This window comes from Anopheles stephensi, chromosome X (genome assembly GCF_013141755.1).
Source record: "Anopheles stephensi strain Indian chromosome X, UCI_ANSTEP_V1.0, whole genome shotgun sequence".
Classification (NCBI taxonomy): domain Eukaryota; kingdom Metazoa; phylum Arthropoda; class Insecta; order Diptera; family Culicidae; genus Anopheles; species Anopheles stephensi.
Window position 1 is genome coordinate 240,262 of NC_050201.1, and position 22,559 is coordinate 262,820.

Genomic DNA, 22,559 nt, shown 5'->3' on the forward strand with positions numbered 1-22,559 from the left:
TCTCACAGGAATATTATCAAATCTCGTTTATAAATAGCATCAAACCTAGCTTGGCGACATCAATCAATTCTCTCGTTCCAGAATACTCGAATACATATTTTTTGTTCTATTAACATAGGCTTTACTATCATGACTTTCTGGAACAACGAATGAATTCTGATCGATTATCAAAATGCTGTCTTTCGTCGCACGTTTGGGGTCGCGCTCTTGGTGACCTTTAATGACTGTAGGTGATATGCCACGACCTGCGATCGACGATAAGCTACACGGGTTCCGGCTAGTCTTGTCCACAGCATTTTACAGGATAATTCGCACGCGCCCGCTTTCATATATGTTTTAGAAAGAGAGATTGAGTTATAATGCTCAAATGAGACAAAATCGGCTGAATGGTGATAAAGTAACTATCAATGATGGTCTTGACACTGTCTGCTATTTACAAAACAAATTGACTTTTTTTTAATGAAAGGCTTTTCCTTTATAATAATAAAAAACTACATATTCACACCGGTAAAATTATTCAGTTGCATAGATTTAAAACCTTTATTGTAGCAGAGTTTGAGTAGAATATCACGAAAAGTATAGCAAGAATAGATTTCAAAGATTAGCTTTTACAGACTTATGGTCAGCCAGTCAAGCTTACACCTATCATAATAGTAGACATATAAGTATGGCTGGTTTAGCCTTTTTTATATCAGTCGTTAGCATGGATAGTATTGTTGGAATATATCCGTAAAATTAACCAACGTAAAGGACAGTATCGATCCAACCAAGGAACCGAGCTGTGATGCTACTCCGACCCAGACGAGCGTTTGTCCTCCTTCACACCGTAATAGCGTTGTGATGGCTAGCCTTACGTAGCTTACCAGACCAACCAACAACGTCCAGCAGGCAACCTACAAAATTATTCGCCAAAGTGTCGCGATTAGTAGAGGATAGGATGCTCGTTTCTAAGGCGAGTTTTTGTTCAAGAAACTTACCACCAATATGTCTCCGAGCACGTTGTGCATCAACGGTGGATCCGGACTGGTGATAGAGGTGGTTAGAGCGTACGCTGCAAATGGGACAAACATCATCGACAATGCCACTATCGACCGAATCGAGTTTTTCTGCACAAAGAACGCTAGAAAGCAAGCGGCAGGGTTCGCCATGCTGCTGAGCGTTACCGTCAGATGGTAGGCAACATTACCATACGGCAGACAGGAGTACGACTGTATACTAGGGAAAAATCCATTACCAAACAGACACATGATGCTGATCAGCACCATCATCAACAGGTAGTTCGTACGGTCCAGGGATGCTTTTATCGGCGACGAAACTTTTCCCGGCTGCGATCGACTTTCTTCATCGTTGGATGTGCTCTGTTCGTACGCATAGTTGTTACCATTCCCGATCGAAACAGCGGCATATTCCCGCCGACAGACGGACAATCGGTCGAGTAGCACGAAGGCCATCATACTAATCGCCAGTATCACAGACGACACGATAAAGTACGGTCGAGTGCCGAAGCGAGGGGGCGGCGTGTAGCTGGTGTACTGTGGCGGTTTGTTTGGGTCGGTACCGTTGACCAGGATACATTCGCCATTGCCACCGACGCCCTGGATAAGTGCAACAATGCTGGGCACGAATCCGCTGAACCCTTCCCCGATCAGGTAGGTGATGAGATAGATACTCTTAAAACGGCCCATGTAAGGCATAAACAATACCGAACTGGTACAACCGACCAACGATAGGGCAAACACAGTGATGAAGAGTGGTACCGATCGTTCGGCACCAAACACGTGCACCGTTTGGTCGTACACGAATGCAGTCGTCATTGCGGCACAGGAACCCAACACTAACAGCATGATGATGAGGTACGAATCACGGAAAGACTTGATACGTAGTGCGGCCGTATATAGCAGCGGTCCAATATTGCCTAGCTGGATAATCACCACCAGATACGATGGCAAATTCCATCCTTCCGGTGCATTGTTGACGAGAAGCGGCAGCTGAACGTACACCGAGTTAATGCCGAGCCAGGACCCAATCCCGAACAAGATGGCGAGCAGGTCCACGATCAACTTTCGCTCGGTGTTGATGCCACACAGCATGTACAGCTGCCTTCTCATGGTTTAAAGGTTCGTGCAGCAGCAACTTACTGGAACGTCCAATTTGCGCCTGAGTGATACAAATTCTGTGGAGGCAACTTCTTTGTTGTGCCGTGCGGAATAATCCTGCTACACTTTGTCCTCCTAATCTGGGCGCTACGTAAACAAACCATCTACTAACAAATCGTTTAGTAGGGTTTATGCAGCGAGAGCGGTCCAACCCCGTATCTCTGCTGCTCAAGGTTTTATGTACAGTGACTTGCCTCCATTGATTATTGAAACTGAAATCAATCGGCAATCGGAATCAATGGGAAACCGTTTCGGCAAGGATAGATCGCGCACAGGTCTGTTGCAGCCCTATATCCGCACCGCAGCAGTACCAACTGATGACTGACTAATTGCTCGATCAATGTGATTCTTATCGCCCGACCGAACGACGAGACGCGCGCGACTCCGAGTTTTTATGGCTTAAAATGTTGCTCGCCGTTAAACAGTAACATACGGTACAAGGGTACATGGTACGGTTGTGACAGTGGGGAAGTCTCGGTGAAGGATGCTACTGCTGCTGCCTTTTGCTGGTATGCGTTCGAATGTTCGCAATTCGCGCGATTGCTTTCGTTTTCTTTCTTTCCGAAACATTATCGTGTGTTCACGGACGTTCTTGAATCCCTTGTCGGAGTGGATCAGTCGTATCAATCAATTAACAGGGCGACTCATGCAGCTGCCAGGGTGACGTGTCTATGTCTTACGTTAACACAGACCCGTCTTATCCTTTTTTTTCTTATAGAACACTCTGACCGTATTGCTTTTTATTCTAACTATTTAAGACATATATTCTTGTACTTAATTAACCATTACTATTGTACCACCACCATGCCTCCCTTGTCGTTTTGATGCACACTAGGATCTGCGCTACGGCGGTGTATCTTATCTAGCAGAGGTACATACTCTAGCAGATAAACATCCGTAACTAGCATGCAATGTCAATTAATTTCCCTCACAAAGTAATACAATTGTACCCTAGACGTTATGGGCCCGATTGATGGTGCTTGAGACATAATCGGAGTATGTGTTTCGATCACGTTAGTATACAGTGGACGAAACCATGTCCTCACGTGGAAGATATCGATAGGGTTGAGCTTTGATAGAAAATTGACAATCTTTCCCTTTTCTCACAAAAATAGAGAATGAAAGACATAGATAGACAGAAAGAAATAGATAGATAAAGAGAGAGATAAAGAGGTAGATAAAGAGAGAGATAAAGAGAGAGAGAGAGAGAGAGAGAGAGGCGAAACCCATTTCGCTGCTGCATAACAAGAATTCACTCCATTAATTCTAGGTCCCTCGGTAATGTGAGTATCGTGTTATAATTAAGAGATTTCAATTAAAGCTGGACTCAAAGTACTTAAGGCTTTGGTAAGATGAACATCTCGCCCCCTCGCATGGCAATAAGGCGAGTACACACGCTTGGGCAAATGTTAAACAAATACAACCAGGCACTCGGTAGAAACTCGCTTTCACACGCTGTACAATTAGCTCGCCTTGTTAGCGTGCAGACTTTATGACCTTCATTGGTGTTTCTGTGCCGGTGTTAATTGCAACGGAAAGTGTAATCAGAATCTTGATATTACACACCTGATTAGGTACCGAGTAACGTTAACCGTTTGACTGTGAATTGAATTGTGGACTTTTGTTCGTGTGCAAGCTCTCTTGTTAGAGTATTGTTTTCTAACGCATATTCTATGTAGCAGTGTTCTACACGACGCAAGTGTTTACTATTAATTAGCTTTAACAAGACAAAATTAAACGCTTCAGCCGTTGAAACGAACCAACGTATTTTGACCCAGGTTTGATCTTACGCCTAATGTTTGATGATGCTCTGTTTGATGATCACCCTTCAGATTTCAAGCGCTTTTATAAAAAAAGCTTTACCTTCGTAAACTTTTGTCGTCGCACAGTGGTTGGTCACGAGAACAAAATTAATGTCCAAATATTGTTACCAGACCAGAGAAATTTAGAAAAATTAAAAATAATTACAGATAATAGCAGTTTATTTAAATCCCACTAAAAATCGTGCAAGGAATTGTTAGTTTTAATTGCAGCTGTGTCAAAATTCTGGTCTTTTCGAAGTACCAGTACGAGTGGAACCCATTTTATAACTGGTCCAAAGCTTGGCCTATATTTAGGCGTGCTTCGATGCATTTACAACCTGGAGTATATAATAAACATTTAAAATATTAAGTACTATTCCTTTCTTGAATACAGGTAGTAATTGAGTTGAACTAAATTAGAAGAATTGAACAAATTCTTTAGCATTTGATTTTCATGAACAATCTGGTTAGAAAAAAAAACAAAGCAAAAACATGATCAATCTTTTCTCTTTCAATGTCAATCTATACATTCGTCATCTGTTTTACATACCATCATTCTCACTCTTATTTTACTCTAACAAACAAAAAATACGCTCCCAGCGATTTCCTTGAATTGATGTTAATCTTGTTTTTTTTCTACCCTTAAGCTGTGCGTCAACAGTGAAGGCTACGAACTGGACAAATCATCGAAGCTTCATGTCCGTGCCGATTGCGTTCGGTGTCCTTGCGCTAGATAGTTCTATCTTCTATCGGGGTTTGAACAGAATGATTGACACAACATGCTTGTTAAGTGGGCTGGATTGTTGCTCTAACTGATCGGGTGTGTTAGAACGATGACTAGAAAGGTAGGCTGAATTTTTAATAACAAACATTACACGTTATTTATTCTAGGATTGCATTAAACGATACACATAAAGCAATAATAGTAGTTGGGAAACTCTTTCTTCGCATGAGCCCTTGCATTTACGTAGGAATTCCGAGCGAATCAGTTTTGACGCACTCCTCGCATCTTTTTATCGGCCATAATCAAGCTGGAGTAGTTATCCAGCTGCTTTACACGCAGCTTGCTCCAGATCATGAAGTTTTTCATGCCAAGAATTTGAGCGGCGTGCAGGGCAGCTGCCTCCGGATACAGCACCGTCGCGCATCCCAGCCCGGACGGTAGGTTCAAGCTCGACCACACATCCTGGCTGACGTTGTCCGGCTTGACCGGCGGACAGTTGATGACCGGATAGTTGGTGTTGCCGCTCAGCACCGGACCGAGCCCATTCGACCGCCCTGCCACGGTAATGAACACCAGCTCGCTCAACACACTCTCGTACTCGCTGACCATGTGCAGCGTTGTTTGCGTACCCTTGTGGGCCGACGTTACGCGCAATTCCGTGTTAAGTCCGAGCGCGGTACAGTGTTTCGCAATCTTTTCGCAATGCTCCTTGTCCGAAGCGCTGCCCATCAACACCACCACCAGATGGTTGTTGACGGCAACCATCGCGTCCAGCTGATCGCTCACCCAGGTGAAGTTGCGCTTCACCGTGTCCAGATCGGCGGCCGTCACGTTAGCGAGATTGCGGTACACCTGCTTATCCACCATTAGACGCTTGTCTCCGCTCGGCCACAGACGCCACGAATCCGAATCGATGACATCCGCCACCAGCAGTTGGCCGTCCGCATCCACTCCGAACTCGATCTTCATATCGATCAACGCACAGTCGCGGGTGGCCCAGGCACGCTCCAGCACCTCGAACACCAGTGCGGTCGTTTGGCGCATGATGTCCACCTCATCCTGCCCTGTAAGGGTAACAATAATCAGTAACAAGTGTGTGAGGGGGGGGGGGGGGGGGCACATCGAGCGGTTTTCGCAATCATGTTTAAAAAAAATCCTCTTACCGATCGTCACACCGTTCACCTTGAAAGCGGCACACAGGATCTGCTCCTCGCTCCACTGAGGATCGTCGTTCGCATCATCCTTGAAGAACGTCTCGACCTTGGCCGGTGCGAAACGGAAGCCCTCCTTCACGCCCGGGTTGCGCTTCAAATAGGAACCGGTCGCGAGACGCCGCGTTACCCACTCGATTGGTACCATCTCGCATTTACGAGCCAGGAACGCGTTGTCCGAAATCATGCGAACGAATGCCGTCTTTAAGCCAGCCTGATTCAGCAGTGTAAATACCTTCGCGTTCGTTTGATTGGAGATTTTCGCCTTGCCCTCAAGGTCATGCGCCCGGACACCGTTGTGTGCCGTGATGCGATCTTTGTTAAGCAGTATCGAAAAGCCGGGCATGCTCGGCACATCGTAAACCTGCTTCGTTTTGCCCTCGATCAGCAGCTTGCCGGTCAAGATGCCACCAACTGTGCACGAGTGTGTGCGTAAGTGAATTGATTGCAGCGCGAAGCAGCGAAGAGCACAAAATGAAACGACACAAAGCACGCACAAATATTTAGTAACAAATAAAGTAAGGGAAATGTAGGAACGAAAGCAAAAAGCCAGCTTTACTTACCTTCCGTAACGGTTGCCATGTTGTACAGGGAGTGTGAGATTGCTGAGCGTTTCTGGATGAGATTCTACACCGATGGCCTTGAGCTGAAGTGAAGTTGCTTCAAGCACGATCAATCACCAAATACAGGGAGTATGCGACGATTCACCACACTAAATACCGACGTCGTCTAATGCCGGCGCCAAACGAACACACACATAAACAATTACACGCACCTATACCCAAGCCAATACACGTCGCACTGGTTCACGATGCTGCAATCTTCCTGTTATCACCCTAGGGTTTTTTTCCCAACCCCAAACGATGTAGTGGTGTAATGGCGGATCATCTCTTTAGTTCCAGCGAGACGCGAACGCGGCCACGCAGTAGTGTTGGTGTGAGGCTTTATTAGCGCGGAAATAGCAACGCTGCTTGTCAACATGGTTCCGCCAGACCTCACTGCCGGCAAGACATCGTTAAACATCAAGATGGGCTGATGGTTGGATGCTAGCGGCCCAGCAACGTTCGATGCCGTGTTTGGTTTCTGCGTCGTCCCGCCGTTCCTTTACCAAGATTATATCAAAACAATTGGATGCGGGGTCAAATAAGCGCTGCTAGCTTTTGAAAAATAACTTGTTTTGTAAGCTGAGCTGTTAGGGGTGTAATCTACGTAACACGCAAGAACGTCCAGCAAATTCTTCCCCGGTCAATAGGTGCCAACGTTACGTTGCCATGGTTGCCGGGCATCGGAAGAGTGGATGGGTTGAAATTTGTGATTGCGAAAGGCGTTCCAATCGCGGCTAATGTCGTTGCCGAACTGCTGGCACGTTGCCGTGGCGTAAATAACGCAAGAGCACATGTACATTGCACGGGACCCGTTTTTTGTAAGGATACGATTGGAATGATCATTTGGTAGTTAAAAATGTTTCAAAATTGTCCCGAATCGTCCAGACTTTCTGTAATAATCCGCTACCATTTTTGTTGATTATAGATCCTATTACCATTGCGAACCATCTTCCGGACAGTTTCAGATGCTTGCTTGATGCCGGTCCCTTCGTATTAGCAACTAGCAGCCGCTAATTACTATAGTCTACAAGACCGCTGTAAGGCCGAACTTAGTAATCATGGCTAAAGAATTAATAATACTGCCCTTTACGGAGTGCCCGTGCCGTTCAAAAAACTAGGCAAGCAGCATCGAATGAATCCCAATATGAATAACATGCCTGATTAAGCTCCTCAATAAAGCTGCTCTTCCGCTAATAATGCTAAACAACCTATTCCACATTTCACCATATTTTTTGAAGGAATATACATATATACAAAGGAGTCTAATCTGCTAATGTGTTCGGAATCAATTATATGAACACGTACTTTTACAAGCAATCGGTTTTTTCTGTTAATACTTCTCTTAGAACTAGGCTAATAGAGCAACCACAATTCCATGGACAAGGTTCATCTCTCAAAGGCATATACCTCACTATAGACCTATCAATTATTACTAACATCTCCCAGAGCCTAATCCTTCTTTTTAGGTCATTCTAACAGCTTTCATCATAGTCAATAAGACAACGGCACTTCACCTCCTTCCAGAATTTTAGGTCACATAAACCTTTCTTCTTGCTTATGTTTTCCAGCACAGGCAAGTGAGCAAGGGATTCTTCAGATCCTAAATATTTATGTTTTGTTACGATTATTTCTTGAATGACCGTTATTTTTTGCATTCTCCGAAGTACTGTCAGCTCAACCTACTTACGCACTTCCATAGCGCGTAGCCTTCAAAGTGTAACGGAATAGACTGTGATTGTGGCTGATCAGCAACAAACAGGATTGTTGTCCATGACGCTAGAACAAATGCGATGCGGTAAGAAGAATGTTGATAACGCATCGAAAGTGAAAATAATATTATTTTCTTTGGTTTCAGAACGATGGATTAGGGCTGGGTAATACAAATTATGTAAGCATCTCGAAAAATATTTACCAGTGATATTTTTGAAGCTGTTTGTTTGTTTAGTGGATAGGGTTTTGTTTACTTGTATTGTTGAATAATGAGAGACGTGACATTTTAAAGAATGAAATGAATGACGTAATGATAGTTGCTTGGCAAAAATAAAATCCTAATTAACTAGAAAGAATTCAAATTCTAGGATCTTTCTCTCCGGGACTCATATAGTAGCAAATGGTAACTGCGACTTTTACCTTATTTCCAGTTTACTCGATAAAAATAGGTGAACCTTAGACGCAACAGTGATTTCCATATATACATTTCCTTACCCGGTTTCCCGGCTAGTAGTTAAGGCACTAGAATGTCTTTTAAAATTATGTTGTTGATTCCATTCCATCCTCAAACTGTAATGGCTAATTTATCAAACATTGTATAAATGTCTTCATATTTTACCATCTACTCGACAATACGGCGTCAAGTCAACGTACTAAAAATATAAATAAATAAAATAAATTTTCCCATCTATCTATCTTTCTTCCGATCTGTTAGTAGTGATAATCAAACGTTACTGGGGCTGGGAGTCAATCTTACCAAATTATGCGTGCGTAGTCAAACGTTGTGTTTGTTCCTGCATTGTGTTAGAATTTGATGAATGGAGCTGATCGGGCTTTTGTGATTGTGTACGTGTATGTGTGTGTGTCTTCTGATTTGTTCTCCCGGAATGCCATCAATCCGCATCCAAAGTAGAGCACAGCAGATTTTTGTGCCACCAAAAGCGTGCGTCTGTTGCCGAACACCACTACAAAACGCACCGCGATAAGATGCTGGAAACACACGTGTAGGCCCCGATGTGTGCGTGCATGTGTTTGTGTGTCTGCGCGATCTACGCGATCGAGCGCGCGCTCGCTATCCTACGTATGACGTTTGGTTGGTCGGAGTCTGTGACGGAATGCACGGAATCTGCTGACCCGCGCTAAAACGCCAGCAGCCCAATCCGGCAGATGAAACGAGCCGGCACGACTGTCTCTGGCCGGGAGTGAGAGCAAGAGGTTGACGAAGCAAGCGAAGAACGTTTGCTTGAGAGCATGGTGTGCGCGCTGCGATGACACACAGACTAGCAACCAATTCGCTCACCGAGCGGGAGCCCCTTCTATCAACATCCTAAACAGAAAACCCTCGAGGGTCCGCGTGCAAGCGTGCGCGCCTTCGCAACCTGCCGGCCCGGGCCCGGTCCCACCGCTCGTAAGTATTAAATGTGACTATGGGAACGATCATAAATCAGTTACTATTCACGGTTCATCATTGCGGACGGGCTACGTGAGCAGTACGAACGCACATCTTGTCGCATCCTCACGGCTTGTAATCGAAAGCCTTGATCTCATACAATCGCTACACTACTTTTAACTTGTTTCCCGCTTCCCCGGTGTCAGCACATCTCCTGCCTGTCAGCACATTCCGTCCTCAGCAAGAGCACGGCCGTCTTTTAAGTGTGCGGTACGTACCCGTGCTGGTGTACTGTTTGGTCGCCAGTATCTCTACCATCCTGCTGGACGACGCTTAGAATTCCAGTCCTAGTGCCTGGAGCAAAACGATCTACAATCAACAAGAGACAGTTGGGGTAAATCGCACACGACGAATCCTGCGATACATACACCCGGATAAAGCGCACAGGTGAGCGTGTGAGTAGTGGAGCAAGTGCAGAAGATCTTCATTTTCCAGCCTTCCGGCCTTGAGATGAGGTATCATCGTGTATTGCGTGAGAAAATGTCTCGCACCCTTTTTCACTTCTGTCAGTGCGATCGTAGCTATCTATCCTTTGTGTACCCATCGCCAAAGTATCGGAACCACATGCTTGGACATTAAAACACCGTCAAGCCGGACACACCGGCACGTGAGCAATATTTCTACTGTCCTGTACCGGTTGCAAAGACAAACAAAGGGCTTCCAGTGGTGACAAATGGTTAGAAGTTAGGTTAGCTGTAGGCTGTTAATTGGAGTTGCGTATACGTACCTGGATAGCTGAGCAACAGCTTGGCAGTTAGAAATGTTAGAATGCCAGAGGCAATTAAGAGATGATGTGGATGAGATAGAAGTTTTTGTTGCAGGGGTGTGTGTTAAGCTTTTTACAGTCAAAAATAAGTCTTGCGTAGGAAAAACAAACGATCCGGTTGGAAATTGATAACGATCCCGGCAACGCTAACACTAACCTATCATCCTAACTAACAAGTAGTAATCGCGGTGTTTCGCCTAAAACAATTGCTGTTACGAAGAAAATCCCAGGATCCGCAATCTAATCAGCTCGCAACAATGATGACAGTCGAGGCAAGTGTCCTCTGACTGGCAAGACTTTTTCATTCGAGAAATAAGTATAGCGCACAAAAACCCGCACTGCCGCAGCAACGTCAGCGTTGCGTTGTTGGGCGCAGTGGGGTGTTGTGTTGTTTATAGTTTGTTTTGTTTAATTTTTGTTTTCTTAATCCACCGCGACGTCAGAAGTGAATCGAACCGATTTAGCCTCGAGATAGGGATCCGTCGACGCCGCACGTTCGTTGCTAACCTGATGATAAGGCTTAAAGCATTCGACGTAAGAAAAAAAAACGCTTTCGGAAAACGTGTGTACCGCGCGTCGTATCCGTGTGCCTTGGTTGCCGTTTCGCTGCAGGCCTGGTGATAGTAACGATCCTTGACGGAACGATCCAACCATCAACCACGAGTAGGTCACTCAAAGGCAGCAAAACAATAACAAAAAACAGCCGTCCATGTGTATGCGAGTATGGAAAGTGCTGTTTTGCCGCGAGTTCTATGCCCTGAGTCCACGGAAACAGCGTCGCAAGAGATCGATTAAGTCGGTGACGCGAATCTTTGTCCTTCTTGCTGCCAGTTTCCTCTTTTCTCACCCATGACGTTCTTTACACTGGGAGTAAAGACGTGCAAGTCGACGCAGAAAGTGATTTCAATGCGATAGCAATCGGTGATAACTTTCCCCCCTAAATTTCTTTTCAGCACTGTGAGTGTACATCGAATAAGATATATGGAAAGTACGTCACAGCAACCAAATCAACAACAACAACAACAGTACCCGGAAATGGAGCAACAGCTCGAACCGGTGGGCACCGCGATGGAGAATCTCGCCCTAATGTCTCAGCCAGCGAACGCTTTGAGCTTGGGGAAGAAGCGTGCCGGACGCGGTGCTGTCTCGAGCGGACTCACCCACGAGTGTGGTGTATTCGGTGCGATTGCGACGGGCGAATGGCCGACGCAAATTGACGTGGCCCAGGTCATCTGCCTCGGTCTAGTAGCACTGCAGCACCGCGGCCAGGAATCGGCCGGTATCGTCACGAGTGAGGGCCACTGCGCGAAAAACTTTAACGTGCACAAGGGTATGGGCATGATCAACAATATCTTCACGGACGATTCGATGAAGAAGCTGAAGGGCAATCTCGGCATCGGGCACACGCGCTATTCGACGTCGGCCGCCTCGGAGGAGGTCAACTGCCAACCGTTCGTGGTGCATACGGCGCACGGTGCGCTCGCGGTCGCCCACAACGGAGAGCTGGTAAACTGCGAGAGCTTGCGGAAAGATGTGCTGTCTCGTGGAGTTGGACTGTCGACGCACAGCGACTCGGAGTTGATCACGCAAGCTCTCTGCCTGAATCCGCCGGAAGGCGAGGTAGATGGACCGGACTGGCCGGCACGTATCAAGCATTTGATGCAGCTTGCTCCACTCTCGTACTCGCTCGTAATCATGCTCAAGGACAAAATCTACGGTGTGCGCGATCCGTACGGTAACCGGCCGCTCTGCATTGGGAAGATTGTTCCGCTCACTATTGGCGCGTATCGTCACGGTAAGGTTCATTGCTGCAGGACACGCACATGTCAGTCACATGATACATTTAAATGCGTTGGTTTTTCTTTACAGAAAAGGTCGACAAGCTGCCCGCCGAAGGGTGGGTTATATCGAGCGAGAGCTGCGGCTTTCTGTCGATCGGTGCCAGATACGTGCGAGAGGTTCAGCCTGGTGAAATCGTGGAATTGACGCGCGACGGCATCAAGACGATTGACATTATTGACTGTCCAGAGAATCGGCGCCACGCATTCTGCATCTTCGAGTACGTGTACTTTGCCCGGTCGGACTCTATTTTCGAAGGCCAGATGGTGTACTCTGTGCGGTTACAATGTGGCCGCCAACTGGCCAGAGAAGCCGGCGTTGACGCTGACATTGTCAGTTCCGTGCCTGAGTCGGGTACGGCTGCAGCACATGGTTTTGCACGAGAGGTACGCGATAATTTCTTCTGTTTAGAGTCTGTCATTAGCTTGGTCATGATTTGGTTGCTATGGAAGAAAAAGTCTATCAATTTTCGTAGATGTAACAGAGGTTAAAGAAAAGTTAAATATTATTTCCTTTATATTCATAAAGAACGACCTGGCCGTATTTCTAAAAGTTAAATACTAACGCAATACAAAAAATTAAGCCAATATGATCAAACGGATTAAAAAGTTATAGCAACTAAACAGACGCAGAGCTACGGTCCGGTTGTATTGCCAAGAGATTTTGTATTATGATGGGTATCGCAAATAGTCCACTGCTTTTGACATATGTATGGTTATTTTAAGCCGTCCTGTCTCTAACCGCTGTTTGGTTTTTCTATTACAGGCTAACCTGAACTTTGCGGAGGTGTTGTGCAAAAACAGATATGTTGGTCGTACCTTCATTCAGCCCTCGACCCGACTCCGTCAACTAGGTGTGGCGAAAAAGTTTGGTGCTCTGTCCGAGAACGTGGCCGGCAAGCGACTGGTCCTGATTGATGACTCCATCGTTCGGGGCAACACAATCGGTCCGATCATTAAGCTGCTGCGCGATGCCGGCGCCCTAGAGGTACACATCCGAATAGCCAGCCCGCCACTGCTCTATCCGTGCTACATGGGCATCAACATTCCAACGCGCGAGGAGCTTATTGCGAACAAGTTGAACGCTGAGGAACTGGCTAAGTATGTTGGCGCGGACAGCCTGGCATATCTGAGCGTGGAGGGTTTAAAGAAGGCAGTGCAGCTGAATATGAGTGTGAAGAAACCGGAACAGGTTGGTCACTGTACCGCCTGTCTGACTGGCGATTATCCCGGCGGGCTACCGGATGAGCTGGATTGGTAGGGCACAGGCTATTTGTTTTGTGTGTGTGTTTTTTTTGCACGTACATTGTAAGGAAAGTAGTGACGTAATATAATCGTACGATCGGAGTTATAAAAAAGAATAAAATGAGACTTTAGTGTAATAAGCTAGAAGCATTACGATTTTCGTTGAAATAGAACGAGGTCAGGCTTTTTTATTCTATTGCGTGGCATAAACGCACTATTATCCTACACGACCACGTGTTGGTCATTTTCCGGTCCAAACATCAATCTTTATTCAACCATAAATATTTAGATCTTTTCTAACGCAGCATAAATCTTTTGTTAAAATCTATAAAATCGAATTTTTAATAGAACGAAAACATTAAGATTTTAAACCAGGTACCATGCGTCCCCACTGGCACATTATTTTTGTAGTAGACATTGTCCATGCTCCTGTCGATTATGTTTGTTTTGATTTTGGCTACAGCAACAAGAAACAGCAAGAAATTATTGTTCCAGTTTTGTTAAAGCGTTTTTAAATGTCTCATTATAACATGAAAAACAACAAACTTAGAGCAAACGCTTTATTTCCTTTACTTCATATACCAATACAACCCTTCCGTTGTACATTGATAGGAAGAGTGAACTATGGGAAAAAGGAACAGCTGTCCGATGTCGCAGCTAGTACATGACACCTCCTGATTTGGATGCTCCCCTGGTATCGAAAAATGAAAACCTGCTCGTTTCGACAGCCCATTTGCCCGGAACCGTGGAATTTTCGGCTGATCGGAATACCTCCTTCGCGGATGCTCTCCTGGTATCGGGAATCATGATACCGCCGAAACATTTTTGATTTTTTGAGACAAATAAGCGACCAGCACCAGGCTGCGCAACACCAAGAGAGCATGCAAACGAGGAGGTAACACGGAATGATTACCAGCTAGTATTTTGTATCTGCTCTTTCTCTCGCGCATATTACGTGATAGTTTGTGAGTTCTCCTTCCGAATCCGTCCGCTGTGGAACACTCTCCTGATACTAAAGCGAGAACGAGACGGCCACTAGGGGCAGATCTGTGATGATGCTTCATGTAGGTTCGCAAGTAAGGGACAACCAATGGAGAAGACCTAATCTCCCCTCCCAAGCGAGGAACAAACGCTATCGATCGTACGGATGATCGACTGATTGGAGGGGAAAATACTAAATAGAAAGAGTGAACTATGGGAAAAAGGAACAGCTGTCCGATGTCGCAGCTAGTACATGCCACCTCCTGATTTGGATGCTCCCCTGGTATCGAAAAATCAAAACCTGCTCGTTTCGACAGCCCATTTGCCGGAACCGTGGAATTTTCGGCTGATCGGAATACCTCCTTCGCGGATGCTCTCCTGGTATCGGGAATCATGATACCGCCGGAACATTTTTGATTTTTTGAGACAAATAAGCGACCAGCACCAGGCTGCGCAACACCAAGAGAGCATGCAAACGAGGAGGTAACACGGAATGATTACCAGCTAGTATTTTGTATCTGCTCTTTCTCTCGCGCATATTACGTGATAGTTTGTGAGTTCTCCTTCCGAATCCGTCCGCTGTGGAACACTCTCCTGATACTAAAGCGAGAACGAGACGGCCACTAGGGGCAGATCTTTGATGATGCTTCATGTAGGTACGCAAGTAAGGGACAACCCATGGAGAACACCTACTCTCCCCTCCCAAGCGACGAACCAACGCTATCGATCGTACGGATAATCTACCGATAATGAATAACTTGGAGGGGAGGGTTCTCTCCTTTCGAATCCGTCCGCTGTGGAACACTCTCCTGATACTAAAGCGAGAACGAGACGGCCACTAGGGGCAGATCTGTGATGATGCTTCATGTAGGTACGCAAGTAAGGGACAACCAATGGAGAACACCTACTCTCCCCTTCCAAGCGACGAACCAACGCTATCGGTCGTACGGATGATCTACTGATAATGAATAACTTGGAGGGGAGTGTACTCTCCTTTCGAATCCGTCCGCTGTGGAACACTCTCCTGATACTAAAGCGAGAACGAGAAGGCGACTAGGGGCAGATCTGTGATGATGCTTCATGTAGGTACGCAAGTAAGGGACAACCAATGGAGAACACCTACTCTCCCCTTCCAAGCGACGAACCAACGCTATCGGTCGTACGGATGATCTACTGATAATGAATAACTTGGAGGGGAGGGTTCTCTCCTTTCGAATCCGTCCGCTGTGGAACACTCTCCTGATACTAAAGCGAGAACGAGACGGCCACTAGGGGCAGATCTTTGATGATGCTTCATGTAGGTACGCAAGTAAGGGACAACCAATGGAGAACACCTACTCTCCCCTTCCAAGCGACGAACCAACGCTATCGGTCGTACGGATGATCTACTGATAATGAATAACTTGGAGGGGAGGGTTCTCTCCTTTCGAATCCGTCCGCTGTGGAACACTCTCCTGATACTAAAGCAGACGAGACGGCCACTAGGGGCAGATCTGTGATGATGCTTCATGTAGGTACGCAAGTAAGGGATAACCGACGGAGAAGACCTAATCTCCCCTCCCAAGCGACGAACAAACGCTATCGGTCGTACGGATGATCTACTGATAATGAATAACTTGGAGGGGAGTGTACTCTCCTTTCGAATCCGTCCGCTGTGGAACACTCTCCTGATACTAAAGTGAGAACGAGACGGCCACTAGGGGCAGATCTGTGATGATGCTTCATGTAGGTACGCAAGTAAGGGACAACCAATGGAGAACACCTACTCTCCCTTTCCAAGCGACGAACCAACGCTATCGGTCGTACGGATGATCCACTGATTGGAGGGGAAAATACTAAATACAAAGAGTGAACTATGGGAAAAAGGAACAGCTGTCCGATGTCGCAGCTAGTACATGACACCTCCTGATTTGGATGCTCCCCTGGTATCGAAAAATGAAAACCTGCTCGTTTCGACAGCCCATTTGCCCGGAACCGTGGAATTTTCGGCTGATCGGAATACCTCCTTCGCGGATGCTCTCCTGGTATCGGGAATCATGATACCGCCGGAACATTTTTGATTTTTTGAGACAAATAAGCGACCAGCACCAGGCTGCGCAACACCAAGAGAGCATGCAAACGAGGAGGTAACACGGAATGATTACCAGCTAGTATTTTGTATCTGCTCTTTCTCTCGCGCATATTACGTGATAGTTTGTGAGTTCTCCTTCCGAATCCGTCCGCTGTGGAACACTCTCCTGATACTAAAGCGAGAACGAGACGGCCACTAGGGGCAGATCTGTGATGATGCTTCATGTAGGTACGCAAGTAAGGGACAACCAATGGAGAACACCTACTCTCCCCTTCCAAGCGACGAACCAACGCTATCGATCGTACGGATGATCTACTGATAATGAATGACTTGGAGGGGAGGGTTCTCTCCTTTCAAATCCATCCGCTGTGGAACACTCTCCTGATACTAAAGCGAGAACGAGACGGCCACTAGGGGCAGATCTTTGATGATGCTTCATGTAGGTACGCAAGTAAGGGACAACCGTCGGAGAACACCTACTCTCCCCTCCCAAGCGACGAACCAACGCTATCGATCGTACGGATAATCTACCGATAATGAATAACTTGGAGGGGAGGGTTCTCTCCTTTCGAATCCGTCCGCTGTGGAACACTCTCCTGATACTAAAGCGAGAACGAGACGGCCACTAGGGGCAGATCTTTGATGATGCTTCATGTAGGTACGCAAGTAAGGGACAACCCATGGAGAACACCTACTCTCCCCTCCCAAGCGACGAACCAACGCTATCGATCGTACGGATAATCTACCGATAATGAATAACTTGGAGGGGAGGGTTCTCTCCTTTCGAATCCGTCCGCTGTGGAACACTCTCCTGATACTAAAGTGAGAACGAGACGGCCACTAGGGGCAGATCTGTGATGATGCTTCATGTAGGTACGCAAGTAAGGGACAACCAATGGAGAACACCTACTCTCCCTTTCCAAGCGACGAACCAACGCTATCGGTCGTACGGATGATCGACTGATAATGAATAACTTGGAGGGGAGGGTTCTCTCCTTTCGAATCCGTCCGCTGTGGAACACTCTCCTGATACTAAAGCGAGAACGAGAAGGCGACTAGGGGCAGATCTGTGATGATGCTTCATGTAGGTACGCAAGTAAGGGACAACCAATGGAGAACACCTACTCTCCCCTTCCAAGCGACGAACCAACGCTATCGATCGTACGGATAATCTACCGATAATGAATAACTTGGAGGGGAGGGTTCTCTCCTTTCGAATCCGTCCGCTGTGGAACACTCTCCTGATACTAAAGTGAGAACGAGACGGCCACTAGGGGCAGATCTGTGATGATGCTTCATGTAGGTACGCAAGTAAGGGACAACCCATGGAGAACACCTACTCTCCCCTCCCAAGCGACGAACCAACGCTATCGATCGTACGGATAATCTACCGATAATGAATAACTTGGAGGGGAGGGTTCTCTCCTTTCGAATCCGTCCGCTGTGGAACACTCTCCTGATACTAAAGTGAGAACGAGACGGCCACTAGGGGCAGATCTGTGATGATGCTTCATGTAGGTACGCAAGTAAGGGACAACCAATGGAGAACACCTACTCTCCCTTTCCAAGCGACGAACCAACGCTATCGGTCGTACGGATGATCCACTGATTGGAGGGGAAAATACTAAATACAAAGAGTGAACTATGGGAAAAAGGAACAGCTGTCCGATGTCACAGCTAGTACATGACACCTCCTGATTTGGATGCTCCCCTGGTATCGAAAAATCAAAACCTGCTCGTTTCGACAGCCCATTTGCCGGAACCGTGGAATTTTCGGCTGATCGGAATACCTCCTTCGCGGATGCTCTCCTGGTATCGGGAATCATGATACCGCCGGAACATTTTTGATTTTTTGAGACAAATAAGCGACCAGCACCAGGCTGCGCAACACCAAGAGAGCATGCAAACGAGGAGGTAACACGGAATGATTACCAGCTAGTATTTTGTATCTGCTCTTTCTCTCGCGCATATTACGTGATAGTTTGTGAGTTCTCCTTCCGAATCCGTCCGCTGTGGAACACTCTCCTGATACTAAAGCGAGAACGAGAAGGCGACTAGGGGCAGATCTGTGATGATGCTTCATGTAGGTACGCAAGTAAGGGACAACCAATGGAGAACACCTACTCTCCCCTTCCAAGCGACGAACCAACGCTATCGGTCGTACGGATGATCTACTGATAATGAATAACTTGGAGGGGAGGGTTCTCTCCTTTCGAATCCGTCCGCTGTGGAACACTCTCCTGATACTAAAGCAGACGAGACGGCCACTAGGGGCAGATCTGTGATGATGCTTCATGTAGGTACGCAAGTAAGGGATAACCGACGGAGAAGACCTAATCTCCCCTCCCAAGCGACGAACAAACGCTATCGATCGTACGGATGATCGACTGATTGGAGGGGAAAATACTAAATAGAAAGAGTGAACTATGGGAAAAAGGAACAGCTGTCCGATGTCACAGCTAGTACATGACACCTCCTGATTTGGATGCTCCCCTGGTATCGAAAAATCAAAACTTGCTCGTTTCGCAGCCCAACCGGAACCGGAACCGTGGAATTTTCGACTGATCGGAATACCTCCTTCGCGGATGCTCTCCCGCGGGTTTTTTTTTTCTGAAGTCTGACTGAAGACCACCCCCCCCTCCCTACCAAAAACATCTGGTGGGCTCCGACTTTTTGCCATTGGCTTGTCACAATTATTATCTATGTATTTATTATTTATTATTGTGTTTTTTTTTATTTTTCTTTTTTTTTATTCATAAAGAACGGCCTGGCCGTATTGCTTGTGTTTTTTATTAAATTTGTTAAATTCATTATTTTTAATGTAATTTGTTATTACAAAAAAAAAATACGTTAAGGAAAAGTCAGAAATTTTGCCTACATTCAAGGTATCTGAGTTGCGAAGTGATTGCCTGTGAGTTATGGGTTATTTTAATCAAAATTTGTATTTTAAGGTTTTTTTCTTAAGATAATTTATTTCCATTGTGCATGGCCATGCGTACGACCACTGTGAGGAGATATTACGCCGTATAAACATTGGTCCCAGCACCAAACTGTCATTCATTTGTTCGCTTCGTGCAGCAGCTTCCAGATCTTCGAGATTCTGGATCAGAGATCCCGGGAGGTTTAACTACCGTGTGTTCTTATCGTTCACCAACTAGCAGAGAATGGCATCAGGAAGGTCATCAATCTACCAAGATTTGTCCGAGGTATGTTTGTGGGCCGGGGTGTGTACTTGCGTAGGGCAAAATGGGAATGTTTAGGTGCCCGGTATTCCCCCAAATACTTGTGGAAAACCGGAACAAGAAAAACAGGTTAGAGATTAGATTTGAACGAAGTGATCAAAGGTAGAAAAACTATAACACAAAAAAGGTGGTTCTTTCAGCTTTTTGTGAGTGTATGCGTGTGTGTGTGTGTGCGTATGAAAAGTTTGGATAAATCTTTAATGTCTCTTTAGTCCAGCTAATGCAAAGCCTAAAATTTCTTACTGGTTTAACAAGCCCTATTCTGCACGTCCTAAAGAAGAACGCAACGCACACATTTCCTTTTAGGATATTAGGTAGCACACTTCAATCATAGCCTAATCGTAACAGCACATTTTTCCAACACACAAGTGTGTAAAATTCAATACAAACCCAAGGATGGGTGGGTGGCTGGGTGCCATGTTTTGTAACGCTATTGAAGCATTGCTAAGTGGCCTCATAAGGAGGCTGAAGGATTCGATCGATTTTTGAAGGTGAAGTAAGGACCGAAAGAAATCAATAAAGTGTGCGTTCCGATGAGGTAGCAATAGCAATGATGATGATGAAGCGGAAGCACGTGCTACCCAATGATGGAACCGATAGTAGCGACCGTGTAGGGTTTAAGCAGTAGCCGTACTGTTGGTAGCTTATACAGGAACGAGTGAAAAAATAAAACACCCGTGTTTTAGAGCACTAGCTTTAACAGAAGGCTTTTTGTGTAAGAGTTTTAATGTTTGCATGCTAGAAACCTAGGGTCACCTCACATCGATAATACACCCCCTTGGAAGGCTATATGCTCCTAACATCCTCACAACAACAAAAAAACAGCTCATCCAAATAATCCCTTTGGTAATTATTGTACACATTTTCTTTTCTTGATTTGCCTCTGTTGTGTCCGGTTGTTCTCCTCGCTCGTTTAGATTTATGATAATGTTATCAATAAGGTAAATTCTTCCTCACCAATAGCGATATTTGTGGTTCGTTGTAATTAACGAAACAAAAAAAAATACCGGCTCTTCTTTTTCCCCCTCTCTTTCTGTTTATAATGTGCGCATCCCGGCAGGAGCATCCTCGAAAGCTGATACCGGAGCTATGCAAACAATTTTACAACCTCGGCTGGGTGACTGGTACCGGCGGCGGTATAAGTATTAAGCTGGAGTTCGTATAATTATCTTCTACCGCGTGTTGCCTTCCCAATCGTGTTGATACATGAGCCAGTGTTTCATTATATTTGTTGTGTGTGTGTGTTTTTTTTATTTTAGCGACGAAATATATATTGCGCCTTCCGGTGTACAGAAGGAACGCATCCAACCGGACGATCTTTTCATACAGAATATCGAGGGAGATGATCTGCAAACACCGCCGGATTACAAAAAGTGGGTGCATCATGGTGTGGTGCGGTAAACCATGGTTGGATGGCTCTTAAACATTTCTTGCAACCCTTTCAGATTGACCAAGAGTCAGTGTACACCACTGTTTATGCTTGCGTACAAAGAGCGCAATGCTGGAGCCGTTATCCATACGCACAGTCCTGCAGCGGTTATGACAACGTTGCTTTGGCCAGGAAAAGAATTCCGTTGCACACATCTGGAAATGATAAAGGTGAGATTGAGGAAAGCAAGGCAACTAGAAGAAGCAATCCGATGTGTAGTGACTCTATTACCAATTTTCATTTCAGGGTATTTACGATTACGAGCTAAACCGCAATCTTATGTACGACGAAGAGCTTGTGGTGCCTATCATAGAGAATACGCTGTTTGAAAAGGATTTGGAAGAATCGATGGCAAACGCACTGCGGGAATATCCCGGCACTTCGGCCATACTCGTGCGTCGCCACGGCGTATACGTGTGGGGCCACAACTGGCAGAAAGCAAAAACAATGTAAGGAAAACGGAAGCATCGCAATGGGTAAATCCCCGTGTGTCTAACTCTACGGTTAACGTTTGCTATACTTTTAGGGCGGAATGCTACGACTATCTATTCTCGCTAGCAGTGGAAATGCATAAAGTAGGCCTGGATTCAAACGCCGTACCGAAACAATACTAGAATGAGGAGTTCTTTCCAGCTTTAACCAATCTCCTCAACTTCCTCGCGAAAAGCGTCCCTGATCCGGGTCGCCTGCCCGCCCGCCCGCCCGAGATTAAGAAGATAAACACTGAATCAACACAGACCTGCATGGTAATCGAGTAGACATTAGGGTATTAGTTGTTATCATGGCCTATCCATGAATTGTTTTTTCACGGCGCATTTCTCAAAACATTTTCAAAACTTATTGTTTTCTCTTCTTTCCATTTTGTTGTAATTGAATGCACAACCACAGGGAAATATATATACATAAATATTGCTAGCGCTTTACATTACAGACACGCATTACGAATTCATCGAGGTTTTCAGGTACAAGTGATAGATTGCGCGTGTTTTTTGTACGACATATTAGTAGGATTTTTTGAGAATAAAAAAGCGCGCTGTTGTTTTCAGCACCACATCCCGATAAAAGCCTTTTTTTCTAATATGTCTAAAACTGGTTTAAAATTTTATAGATTCAATGCTTCCTAATATTCGCTTGATTTCTCTCTCCTGTGCAAGAAGTTTACGGAAATGAAATCCTTTTCGTATTTCATTCAGTAGCCGTGCAAGAGATAAGAAAAAAGGCCGGGGTCAAGATATGTTTGGAAAATTCTCCCATCTTCGGTTGATATTCTTGTGGGATGTTATGCAAAAGAAAAAAGTCCGACGAAAATGTCCAAATCATTATTAATTA

General features: G+C 45.7%; 4 protein-coding genes across 8 annotated transcripts; 2 read left to right on the plus strand and 2 right to left on the minus strand.

The window, feature by feature from the left end:
- Nucleotides 1-513: 513 nt before the first annotated feature.
- Nucleotides 514-2,501, minus strand: LOC118513200 (solute carrier family 52, riboflavin transporter, member 3-A). The gene is made up of 2 exons (XM_036058737.1): nt 978-2,501; nt 514-893 (listed from the first exon to the last, which is right to left on the minus strand). The coding sequence occupies exons 1-2, from the start codon at nt 2,106-2,108 to the stop codon at nt 699-701; spliced, it is 1,326 nt and encodes a 441-aa protein (XP_035914630.1). The 5' UTR covers nt 2,109-2,501; the 3' UTR covers nt 514-698.
- Nucleotides 2,502-4,809: 2,308 nt separating this feature from the next.
- LOC118513258 (multifunctional protein ADE2) lies at nt 4,810-6,766 on the minus strand. Its single transcript, XM_036058857.1, has 3 exons — nt 6,457-6,766; nt 5,846-6,307; nt 4,810-5,746 (listed from the first exon to the last, which is right to left on the minus strand). The coding sequence occupies exons 1-3, from the start codon at nt 6,473-6,475 to the stop codon at nt 4,944-4,946; spliced, it is 1,284 nt and encodes a 427-aa protein (XP_035914750.1). The 5' UTR covers nt 6,476-6,766; the 3' UTR covers nt 4,810-4,943.
- Nucleotides 6,767-9,436: 2,670 nt separating this feature from the next.
- On the plus strand, nt 9,437-14,052 carry LOC118511902 (amidophosphoribosyltransferase-like). 4 transcript variants are annotated; one of them, XM_036055571.1, is made up of 5 exons: nt 9,440-9,616; nt 9,805-10,045; nt 11,378-12,219; nt 12,294-12,649; nt 13,029-14,052. In XM_036055571.1, the coding sequence occupies exons 3-5, from the start codon at nt 11,406-11,408 to the stop codon at nt 13,521-13,523; spliced, it is 1,665 nt and encodes a 554-aa protein (XP_035911464.1). In that variant the 5' UTR covers nt 9,440-9,616; nt 9,805-10,045; nt 11,378-11,405; the 3' UTR covers nt 13,524-14,052. The 4 variants fall into 4 exon arrangements, with proteins under 4 accessions (XP_035911642.1, XP_035911464.1, XP_035911728.1 ...); XM_036055749.1 differs by lacking the exon at nt 9,805-10,045 and having other exon boundaries at nt 9,437-9,616; nt 13,029-13,680; XM_036055835.1 differs by lacking the exons at nt 9,440-9,616; nt 9,805-10,045 and adding an exon at nt 10,156-10,334 and having other exon boundaries at nt 13,029-13,810.
- A 5,535-nt stretch (nt 14,053-19,587) lies between these two features.
- Nucleotides 19,588-22,287, plus strand: LOC118517124 (probable methylthioribulose-1-phosphate dehydratase). 2 transcript variants are annotated; one of them, XM_036063021.1, is made up of 7 exons: nt 19,597-19,765; nt 20,719-20,742; nt 20,862-20,956; nt 21,061-21,174; nt 21,247-21,400; nt 21,477-21,679; nt 21,757-22,287. In XM_036063021.1, exons 1-7 carry the CDS (start codon nt 19,724-19,726, stop codon nt 21,842-21,844), a joined length of 720 nt encoding a protein of 239 aa, XP_035918914.1. In that variant the 5' UTR covers nt 19,597-19,723; the 3' UTR covers nt 21,845-22,287. The 2 variants fall into 2 exon arrangements, with proteins under 2 accessions (XP_035919003.1, XP_035918914.1); XM_036063110.1 differs by lacking the exon at nt 20,719-20,742 and having other exon boundaries at nt 19,588-19,765.
- Nucleotides 22,288-22,559: the final 272 nt, after the last annotated feature.